Raw genomic sequence first — 12,093 nt, 5'->3', positions numbered from 1 at the left:
CAAGTGGAGACAGAACAGAAGCTGAAACCAGTTCAGGGCAAGTTGTGAGAAAGCGGTCTAGGAGACTTGCATACTGGCCGTCAATATCGGGAACACGGGTGAGTTCGTGAACAATCTGAGTGAGGTCATAAGCAATGGAGAAATCATGACACAACCTCCCCTCATTATTGGTGTCGTTTGAGTGAGTTAAACATTCCACATTGTGAACATTGAAGTCTGCACAGACATGAATATTAGCTGAAGGATAACCAGATAGGGCGTGGTCAATTTTCTCAGATATGCTTTTAAAGATAGTAACTCCACTGTTGTGGGGGCGATAGAGAGAAAATATAAATGCAGTAGTTTGAGCTAGTGCATATATAGGGTAAGTTAGGATCTTCTCTGGAGATGTCCCGTCCACATGGAAAGCCATCTTTTATATAGGCACATATTCCATGCCCATGGCGATCTTGGGGGTCAGATTTGGAAGTTAAATTAGAGTATCCTTTAATTACGAACTCATCTAGGGAAATGGTTTGTCCAATGCCAGTTTAAATTAGAAATAATATGTCTGGTTTAGTCTCCTGTAATTGGGTTTCAACCTCTGGAAGGTTGATGTTAGAGAAGGAGACCTGGTAGTGGGAGTCTACGTTAGAAGTTGGAGATCCAGGTTTAATTGTGTGTTTTTTATTGAGAGTTTTCATGATGGTGTTTTGGGATTTGTGGACTAGGTCGACAGACATGCCTGAAGCAGAGCAGAGAGGAATGTAAGAGAGAAATAGAAATGAAGAAATATTTTTTTTTGTAGCACATGAAAAGGTAAAGCCGTAACAATTACCCAATAATATGACATCGAAAGGCCCCACCAGAAGCTACTGCATGGTCCAGAATCCATTCACCAAATGGCAATAAAGCAGCCACAGTACTTTGCACCTGCTGATAGGACAACCTCCTTAGTGGTTAATCCAATATTCGGGTCCCTGACTATCAGGCAGATAACGTCAGCTCAGATAAAACGTTTACCTCCAGCACCCTTACTAGTTTCTTTAATATTTTTTAATTTTTAAAGTTTTTTTTTTAATTTTTAATGTTCAAGTTAGAAAATCCCGTTTCACATACAAAGTTGAGAACTCAGATGTTTCTTTTACTTAGAGTTGTAATTGAGAAGTGTAATCATAATTAAGACATTCGATTTAATGTCTCAAGAGATAATGAATACCTTCTGTAAGGGTAGCTGAATGTATAATTCTAAGGCAAAGGTTGCGTAATCTCCAACCACACCTCTCCTGAATCGGCACTGCTTGAATCCAGTGACAAGGAAAAGTGCTAGACAATTGGAAACGATGCCGAGATAAGCAGAGAGTACATAAAGAACATGAGATTCCAACATTTTAGAATTGTCACACATTTTAGAATTGTCCAATCTGAACGTTGCTTAACTTCAGTGATATGACAAGAATTGTCTCAACAGGGATTATGCCATGTATTAAGAAATTAAATATCTTTATTTAACAGAGGTGTAAGCCATGTTTAGTTTCATAAAAGTTTCAGATGGTTCGTTGTTTTAAACAAGTTTTGAGAGGTAACTTGTTTGCAGTAGACAATTCCACAGAGCAAAATATTCTTACCGTGTCGAGACGGGGAAAAAAAAACATGTGAAATTGCTCCAGAAAAGGTTTAATATTTATGAAGCAATTCTGGTTTCTGATTGGTTGGTAGCAGAACGTGAATTAATTCGATTCGTCAGTTCCTAGCAGCATCGTTTATAAATAGAATCGTCCGACTGTGTGGGATCATACCCCCATTACTTCATCTGATGGGGATGTGTCTCCTAGTGGCTTTGGCTGCAGGGAGACAGGGTAGTAGTACTCGTCAAGGATTCGTCACTTGACACTCAGCCCAACAGGTGAGGGCCCGGGAACCGATCCAGCACCTGTTGGACTGAGGCACGCCACTTGGGTAATACCTAGGAGGTCCACCCTCCCAGGCTTTGCCACTGGGCTTTCCAGTGGAGCAAGTTTATTGCTTGCTGCCTGAGGCGCCCAGAGGGAATGCCAACGGGGTTACTCAGGCAATTTTTAAAATTTTTTAAATTGCAATTTTTAAAATTGCAGGAGTGCCCCTTCTTTAGGGGAGCCTGCGGAGTTCCCACTTTCCGGCCTTGTGCCACATTTTGCTGATGTGGGCAGCAATTAAATATTTACCCCATTACAAGTCCAAAATATTGCAACAATGAAATCAAATATATTTATTAAATAGGATGAAATGAAATATATTCATTTAACAGAATTAAATTAAATATCTTTAATAAACAAAATAAAAATATCTTTATTAAACAGAATAGTATCAAATATTTTTATAAAACAATTGGAAATAAAATATCATCAGAAATAGCATTAAAGAAAGTATCTTTTTAATACAGAATAAAATTAAAAATCATTATTAAATAGAATGAAATCAAATATCTTTTTAAGTAAAAGAAAATTAAATATCTTTATTAAACAAAAAGTAATAAAAGATCTTTATGAAACAGCATAAATAAAAATATCTTAATTATACAAAATAAAAATAAATACCTTTATTGAACAGAATGAAATTAAATATCTTTATTAAACAAGATTAAATGTAATATATTTATTAAACAGAATGAAATTAAATATATTTATTAAACAAAATGAAATTAAATATCTTTATTAAACAGGATGAAACGAAATATCTTTATTAAAAGAAATTAAATTAAATAAAATCTCTTTATTAAACAGTATTAAATTTTATATCTTTATTAAACAAAATGAAATTAAACATCTTTGTTAAACAGAATGAAATTAAATATATTTATAAAACAGAATGAAATTAAATATTCTGTTAAAACAGAATGAAATTATATATATTTATTAAATAGAGTGTAATTAAATATCTTTTTAAACGGAATGAAAATAAATATCTTTATTATACAGAATTAAATAAAAGATTTTTTATCAAGTAAGGAGGAAATTAAATATATTTATAAAACAAAATAAAATTGAATATCTTTATTAAACAGATTGAAATTAAATATATTTATTAAACAGAATAAAATTAAATACTTTTATTAAACAAAGGGAAATAAAACATCATTATTAAACCAAATAAAATTAAATATCTTTGTAAACTTTATTAAACAAAAAGAAATTAAATATTTTTAATAAATAAAATTAAATTAACTTTCCTTATTAAGAAAAACAAATGCAATATTTTAATAAATAAAATTAAATTAACTTTCCTTATTAAGAAAAAGAAATTAAATATTTTTAATAAATAAAATTAAATTAACTTTCCTTATTTAGAAAAACAAATGAAATATTTTTAATAAATAAAATAAAATTAACTTTCCTTATTAAGAAAAGGAAATGAAATATTTTTTATAAATAAAATTAAATTAACTTTCCTTATTTAGAAAAAGGAATTAAATATTTTTAATAAATAAAATTAAATTAACTTTCCTTATTAAGAAAAAGAAATTAAATATTTTTAATAAATAAAATTAAATTAACTTTCCCTATTTAGAAAAAGGAATTAAATATTTTTAATAAATAAAATTAAATTAACTTTCCTAATTAAGGAAAAGAAACTAAATATATTTGATAAATAAAATTAAATTAACTTTCCCTATTTAGAAAAAGAAATTGAATATTTTTAATAAATATAATTAAATTAACTTTCCTTATTAAGAAAAAGAAATTAAATATTTTTAATAAATAAAATTAAATTAGCTTTCCTTATTAAGAAAAACAAATGCAATATTTTAATAAATAAAATTAAATTAGCTTTCCTTATTAAGAAAAAGAAATTAAATGTTTTTGATAAATAAAATTGAATTAACTTTCCTTATTTAGAAAAACAAATGAAATATTTTTAATAAATAAAATAAAATTAACTTTCCTTATTAAGAAAAAGAAATGAAATATTTTTTATAAATAAAATTAAATTAACTTTCCTTATTTAGAAAAAGGAATTAAATATTTTTAATAAATAAAATTAAATTAACTTTCCTTATTAAGAAAAAGAAATTAAATATTTTTAATAAATAAAATTAAATTAACTTTCCTTATTTAGAAAAAAGAATTAAATATTTTTAATAAATAAAATTAAATTAAATTTCCTAATTAAGGAAAAGAAACTAAATATATTTGATAAATAAAATTAAATTAACTTTCCCTATTTAGAAAAAGAAATTGAATATTTTTAATAAATATAATTAAATTAACTTTCCTTATTAAGAAAAAGAAATTAAATATCTTTAATAAATAAAATTAAATTAATTTTCCTTATTAAGAAAAAGAAATTAAATGTTTTTGATAAATAAAATTGAATTAATTTTCCTTATTAAGAAAAAGAAATTGAATATTTTTAATAAATATAATTAAATTAAATTTCCTTATTAAGAAAAAGAAATTAAATATTTTTTATAAATAAAATTAAATTAATTTTCCTTATTAAGAAAAAGAAATTAAATGTTTTTGATAAATAAAATTGAATTAACTTTCCTTATTAAGAAAAAGAAATTAAATATTTGAATAAATAAAATTAAATTAACTTTCCTTATTAAGAAAAAGAAATAAAATATTTTTTATAAATAAAATTAAATTAATTTTCCTTATTAAGAAAAAGAAATTAAATGTTTTTGATAAATAAAATTAAATTAACTTTCCTTATTAAGAAAAAGAAATTAAATATTTTTAATAAATAAAATTAAATTAAATTTCCTAATTAAGAAAAAGAAACTAAATATATTTGATAAATAAAATTAAATTAACTTTCCCTATTTAGAAAAAGAAATTGAATATTTTAATAAATATAATTAAATTAACTTTCCTTATTAAGAAAAAGAAATTAAATATTTTTGATAAATAAAATTAAATTAACTTTTCTTATTAAGAAAAAGAAATTAAATATTTTTAATAAATAAAATTAAATTAGCTTTCCTTATTAAGAAAAAGAAATAAAATATTTTTTATAAATAAAATTAAATTAACTTTCCTTATTAAGAAAAAGAAATTAAATGTTTTTGATAAATAAAATCAAATTAACTTTCCTTATTAAGAAAAAGAAATTAAATGGCTTCTATTATTTTTTTTTACAGCGCACGAGTTATTATGCTGGGACGTAGTGGTTTAAAGCACTCTTGTAGACAGACGTTTACTTATTTTTTCTACATATTTTCAACTGTGTACTCTATTGTCCAACTCTATCCACCAATCCAACCAGCCTCCTCTTCCAGCTTTCTTGGATGTGATACAAAGCTCTGTTAGAAAAGTTACCACAATAACTGAATTGTGTTCAAAGCAATGTCACTTTTTTATGTTTCGACATCGGCTCTTCCTATCATTGCGAAACAAAATTCGCCAAATGTTGGATTGTTCACCACTGACAGGGAATGTTAGCTGGGTTTAGACTGTCATGAGACAGGTTAGTTTTATCCCAGAGATTGATATGTGTGCAACGTTGTCCGTCCATGGCCACAGCCATCACATACAATATGAGAGGATGTTCAGGATCAGAGCAGTAGGTTTGCATGCTCGCTCAAATGATCGGTAGTGCCATACTGCCTCTGTGCAATAATGGCTGAAATCGTCTAAGCCAGATTCCTAAATTCGACAGGGTACATCTGAAGAAGGTCGAAGGTAACATCGACCGAAACATTGTAAAATAACACTAAAGATGAGAATAGTAGCCTGAAACACTCCAAAGATTACAAATTGTCTATGAGAAATGTAACATCAATGATCTTCTTCAAGTTCATATATATATATATATATATATATATATATATATATATATATATATATATATATATGTTTCATTGAAGAGCAGAGACAACTCTTGTTTGTTTCTCTTACAATCCATTTTTTCTTTTTGACGGACTAATTTCCGAACATTTTGTTCGAGGGTAAAAAGAAATTTGCCGTATTCGCGAACGTTTTCGACCTCCATAGGTCCTCCTCAGGCGAGTGATAAAAAATAATAAAAAATAAAAAATTAAATAGTGAGTTGAATGGAAAGACAATTAAAATTAAAAGTCCGTCAAAAAGAAAAAATGTATTTTAAGAGAAACAAACAAGAGTTGTCTCTGCTCTTCAATGAAACGTGCATAAATAAGAAAATGCTGCCCAAGTATACTAATATATATATATATATATATATATATATATATATATATATATATATATATATATTGGCAGCAAGTCATTATTCAAGCACGTCTGATTGAACACAACAGAGTTATTCTTTTTTTCTGATTTATTTTTTTTATATACCTTTTCAATTTGCCGAGCGGTCCTTTATACTTTATATTTTGGCTGGCATGTTGTATATTATAGTGCCCAAAAGTTGTTGTTCGGTCATATTCTTCTCAAGCGGTTTCTATCAGTAAATCCGATCGTTGAACTCCTGATGATGTCCACTGAAATAGGGACGAAACGTTGATTACTATTTTAATAATTCTCTATTTTCCTTATATATATATATATATATATATATATATATATATATATATATATATATATATAAAGAAAATTAAAACTGTAATTAAAATTTGAAATTTACAACTAAATTTCTTGTTCGACTGAATACTCTAAATTTTGATTGTAAATTTCAACTTATATATATATATATATATATATATATATATATATATATATATATTTTGTGTACAGAAAGTTGTTAGTTGAGACAGGTCATTGGTACCGTCGGTTTCAAGCCCGATAATAAGGCCCGTTTAAGGTATCCTTATCGAGCTCTCTTCAGCCAATGGCTGAATAGAGCTCGATAAGGATACCTTAAACGGGCCTTATTATCGGGCTTGAAACCGACGGTACCAATGACCTGTCTCAACTAACAACTTTCTGTACACAAAATATAAGTACGCTCTTTAAAAGCCCATCGAAGGTTGGGTCATGCTCACATTACACTATTTAGTATACTTTCAAGAAGACCCCTGTGGTAGAATAATGTCCTTATACTTAAAGGGAGATAACTTTTATTTTCTATAAAACGCAATTATATTTTGTATTTTTGTTCTTGTAAACTGATAATACTTTAATACTCTAAGAATTGCGAGTTTAATTTTTTTTTTTTTAATACATAATTTTTTTCTTAACAAAAACTGCAAACTTAAAATTGATGTCTGTTCTTTTCTTACAGGTCAAAACACACGTACACAATTCCGAGGATATCAGCATATTACGATTCGGAATTGTGAGTAAAAACAAATTTCAATCCTATAAATATTAACGAACTTTCTTTTACAACAGTCGTTTAAATAACTTCTGAATTTTCGAACCCTAATAAAGGTAAGTATTGTTAAGTTAAACTTCTTGATTAAATTCATGTAGACTACTAAAAAGGGAGGACCAGTAAGCTTCACTATTCGATCTATTCTTAACAACTGCTTAAAGCTTGTGTAACAGATACCCATAACCCACTCAGAAATCCTGGTCATCTTGTCATAATGGTTGATATCACATTGAATCTTCGACCCTAAACGGATGAGATACAAAAAATGTGCTAATTTAAAATCTTAACCACTCGACCCTCCCTCTTGGACGGTGTATAAAAATTATGAGTAAATGAAGCATAATCGAAGCAAATTCATCAACTCGTTTGTATAAAAATATGAAAATATTTCTTTTGGCCGTCATAAAATGCGTGCCTTCAGCTAGAGAATGGAGGAGAATGGAATGGCTGGGGTGCGTCAATCAGAGCCACACTTGTCGGCGTTTATCTCTCAGCTGCCTGACGCATCTGCAATTTCCTCCTCCAGTCTGCTTTTGATTGTAGGGCTGCATCTCCTGACCGGTGGACGTGTCAAGTAGTTGACCTTTTCCCTTGTCGTCCGATCTGACAGTTTGACCCTATTGTTTGGTGTGTTGCCATGGGCTGCATGTGTACACCTCATAAAGACAAAAATTTAAATCCCACAAATTTTAACAAAATGTTTTAGTTTATTTTTAACAATGTAGATAATTCTTGGCTTGTTGTGGAAATTGCACCAGACAATGCATGAAACCATTTGATGTAAATAGCTAAAGAAAAGTACTTCAAGGTTAAAAATCATTCAATGATAAGTGTTAGATGGATACATTCCAACCCAGAAAACAACAATTCACTCTTTTTTATCTGAAACGTCACTCATGGAAGGTGACGGTGGTCTAATGGTTAATGACAACGTGGGTGTCTCAAGTTCGAATCCTGTTCGTTCCACAAAAATCACTTTCACATACAACCTTATATAAGTAGACAGTAGACATCTAATACTATCATGATATTGATATAGTGTATGCAATCTAACGTTTGAGATGAGATTAAATTTTTGCAACGGACACGCGATATGTCTCTGTTTTTAAATGAAAGTACATTCAACCTATAAGAAGTTTAAAATTATTTAGATGAGGTTAAAACGAAGGAACACAAAGAAACAATTTTAGTTATAAAAATAATTAAACAATAAAAATACCAATCTGTCTACATGAAAATAGTCGAAAAAATCGTAGCATTGTCGTTTTTATTTGATCTCAAGTTTTCAAATGAAGTGTTTGGAAAATCGATGGGATAACTCTGAGATTATGTTCTATGCGCTTAAAGGGGGCATTTTTATGCTCTTGTTGCTTTCATATTCTATAGCTAGTCTAACTGGGAGGTCACGGTGGACTAGTGGTTAATGACAAGGACTGACGATCTCGATATCCCAAGTTCGAATTCAGTTCGTCCCACAAAAATCACTTTCACGTAGGATGTTGGCAACCTTCACGTGGTCCCTCCTGTAATCCTTGATGTCTTTCCAGAAAAAATTCTGACTAGAAAAACATCAGGGAAATCAATGCCAACAATAGAATCTTCTGATTCATACGATATGATGATCATCTTGTCATAATGGTTGATAATCACATTGAACCGCCAACCCTAAGTCATTTGATGTTATTAGTCGAAGGTGATCCTGTTGAACATGCGGAGGGGTTCAACTCGGTAAAAAAAAAACAACAAAAAACCTGTTGGCAGAGTTTTAGAAATTTCCTTAAAGATGTGTCCATTAGTGTTACTCTTGTGTCTGTTATAGAGCATGGCGCCATTAGCAAATATCCTCATCTCAGAAAAAATTTTGTCAGCGAGGTCATTTATGAATATTAGGAATAATAAATGTCCAGAGATTGACCGTGTAGCACACCTGCATTTATATTATGATGTTTTGATGTATGACCATCAAGGGCAACCTGGATTTTTCTTTTATCTAAGAAGGATTTGATTGTTGATCTGGATTTCCAGCCTCACTTTCAATCCAGGTTTTGTTGGTCCATTTTGTTTCCCTGACTTTTTAATTTTTTTTTTTTTTACTTTAAACTTCATATTTGAAACCTGCGGAAATTAAAGAAGTCAGATTTCCTCAGTGAGTGGCCCGATTGGTTGCTGTTAGCATTCTGCCTATATCTGGAATAAAAACGGCTACTCGTGCATACTTTTTTTATATAGAAATGCGCTTAAATTTAATTTAATAAGTTAATTTGATTTACTGGGGCCATTTGATGCTATTAGTTGGAGGTGATCCTGTTGAACGCGGGGGGGGGTCAAATCGGTAAAAAAAAAAAAACTGTTGGCATGACAGCACAACGAATTGGTTTCTTCACCTAAATTTGGGAGGGGTAGCCTTCTGGGTTTAAAGTGGGATCCAAGGCAGATTTGCCTTTTTCATTTCTGTGCAGTCAACTTCAAGGTTGTTTTTATAGTGGAGGAATTGTTGATTACGTTTGTTGGTCTGAATTTCCAGCCTCGCTTTCAATCCAGGTTTTTCAGTCCATTTCCTTTTCCTGTCTTTTTATTTTTTTGTTTTTGCTTTAAACTTCATATTTATTGGCTTGGCACCTGCATAAATTAAATTGTTGAAGTCTGTAATAGTGTCTGTTGGGATGTATGGGAGGAGCTTGTTTACCTTCTGTGTTTCTGCTTTTAATTTCTTCCACTCTTAAGGATGAGAGCTTTGTTTTTTCTTTGTTCATAAGTTGTATGATGTTTTTGAAAACTGCTGAGTCCTACTTCAGCTGTTCCATTGTCGTTGTTTAGTTATTTCATAGATCTAAGTCTCTATGTTTTTTGTGTCTTCTACATCTGGAGTTTGTATGGGTAGGGTTTCAGTGCGCAGGGGGAGGGTATGGTCTGTTCAATTATTTGTCTTTTGCTGTATTTCAATTAGTTTAATTATTATTGTTGTTATTATTGTTAATATTATCATTTATTTGTACTCACTAGGAGTTCTCACACGAATCATCATCAGAGATTTCTCATTGACAGTTGACTGCTAGGTTTAAAGTGGGATCGAAGGCAGATTTGCCTTTTTCATTTCTGTGCAGTCAACTTCAAGGTTGTTTGATAGTGGAGGAATTGTTGATTACGTTTGTTGGTCTGAATTTCCAGCCTCGTTTTCAATCCAGGTCTTTTTTTTTTTTTTTTGCTTTAAACTTCATATTTATTGACTTGACACCTGCATAAATTAAATTGTTGAAGTCTTTAATAGTGTCTGTTGGGATGTATGGGAGGAGCTTGTTTACTTTCTGTGTTTCTGCTTTTAATTTCTTCCACTCTTAAGGATGGGAGCTTTGTTTTTTCTTTGTTCATAAGTTGTATGATGTTTTCTACTTCAGCTGTTCCATTCTCGTTGATCTGTTGTTTCATAGATCTCGGTCTTCACGTTTCTTGTGTCTTCTACATCTGGAAAGCAGACAGCCATATTTTTTTTATTTTGCCTTGGGTTTTTTTTGGGGGGGGTTTTGACAATTTTTAGAGAGGGGATGGTTTTAATGATTTTTAACTGATAAAGAGCGACTATAAAGGAAGGTAATTCGTTTCTCATTAATTAATGTTCGCGATGATGATTTCTTTTGACACTGAAAGTATGGACAAGTAAATTAATATTTAGAAGATTATCATTATTATATTTACATTATTATTTTTTTTATTTTTTATTTATTTTTTTTTTTTTTTTTTTTACAGGAATCCAAAGCAGGAATTGGTGTCTTAAACATGTTTGGTTTTTCTTTGAAAAGTTTACTCCTTGCAGGGGTTCTGCTGTATTTTGGTGATTCCGTGAGATTTCAACCGGCAAAGACTTTTTTCCATTTCATCTAAGACAAGATGGAATGTACAATAAAGAATATTACTTGAAATCTGAAATAACCGCAACGATAAAGGAAAAATATGGACTCGGATTTGTGTTTGAAATTATTAAAAAATATATATATATAGATGTATTCTGAAAACGAACTTAAATTTCATGGAAAGTGTTCAACTGAGCTTCAATCTATGGTCCCCCCTCGCCAAACTTTCACAAGAAACACTCGTCTAGCTGTACACACTGTCAATAATTCCCCCCACTCTTTATCTGTGCCTAAACCTAAACGTAGATTCCATGAACAAAGCTTCTTTCTTAGAACTGCACGCCTGTGGAATTGTCTTCCGTTTTCCTGCTTTCCAGCTGACTACAATATGGTTGTGTTCAAGTCTAAGGTAAATAAGTTCTTGATGAGCCGTTCCATATAAGTTATTAAATTTACCAAATTTTCATTACTAATGATTACTATATTGACCAACTTCTACTGTACACTCTTTAACCCTTATCCTTGAGTGGCCTCTGGGCCTTGATAATGTGGTGATACCTATGTAAAAAAAAAATACTTGATGGACTCAATGAGTTTGAAGAGATTTTTTTGTGTTCACTTTTGGAGAATTTAAGTTATTAAAGTTTATTATTTCCAATGATTTTTTATTATTTATTACGAAGGTTTAATTTTATGAAAAGTCATATTCTTTCATATAATGACTGTTCATTGAAAAGTTTGTTTGAAAAACAGTTACAAATTTTCAAAAAAGTTTTTTTTTTTAAGTTATAAATGTTCCTATAAATACAAAAAAAAAATACCTGTTGTAATTTATTTCGAAATTCTAATTATTTTAAAAATGCTAAACAATAAATCAGAAGATCTTAATGGAGACAGAACTGAGAATGAGCAAAGGAGAAATCCTGACAAAATCTCCCTTCATCTGTTTTGTTTGAGTTTGAGTAGCCTAGTCATTCAACATTGTGAACAT

At 29.8% G+C, this 12,093-nt stretch overlaps 1 protein-coding gene across 5 annotated transcripts in view; it reads left to right on the top strand.

Moving 5' to 3' along the window:
• Nucleotides 1-11,760, top strand: part of LOC145263083 (DBH-like monooxygenase protein 1) — a 414,483-nt gene extending 402,723 nt beyond the window's left edge. For all 5 annotated transcript variants that reach the window (XR_013864474.1, XM_080119961.1, XM_080119959.1 and 2 more), the window contains 2 exons: nucleotides 7,162-7,215; nucleotides 10,999-11,760. Coding sequence is in view for 4 of the 5 variants with exons in the window: in XM_080119961.1 (XP_079976087.1) it covers nucleotides 7,162-7,215; nucleotides 10,999-11,133 (189 nt within the window). In the remaining variant the exon portion in view is untranslated. The remainder of the gene's footprint in view (nucleotides 1-7,161; nucleotides 7,216-10,998) is intronic.
• Nucleotides 11,761-12,093: the final 333 nt, after the last annotated feature.

This window comes from Euprymna scolopes, chromosome 38 (assembly GCF_053919585.1).
Source record: "Euprymna scolopes isolate OS-2025 chromosome 38, ASM5391958v1, whole genome shotgun sequence".
In the NCBI taxonomy this organism is placed as follows: domain Eukaryota; kingdom Metazoa; phylum Mollusca; class Cephalopoda; order Sepiida; family Sepiolidae; genus Euprymna; species Euprymna scolopes.
The sequence above is the reverse complement of the archived record's forward strand: the minus strand, read 5'-3'. Positions and strand labels throughout refer to the sequence as shown.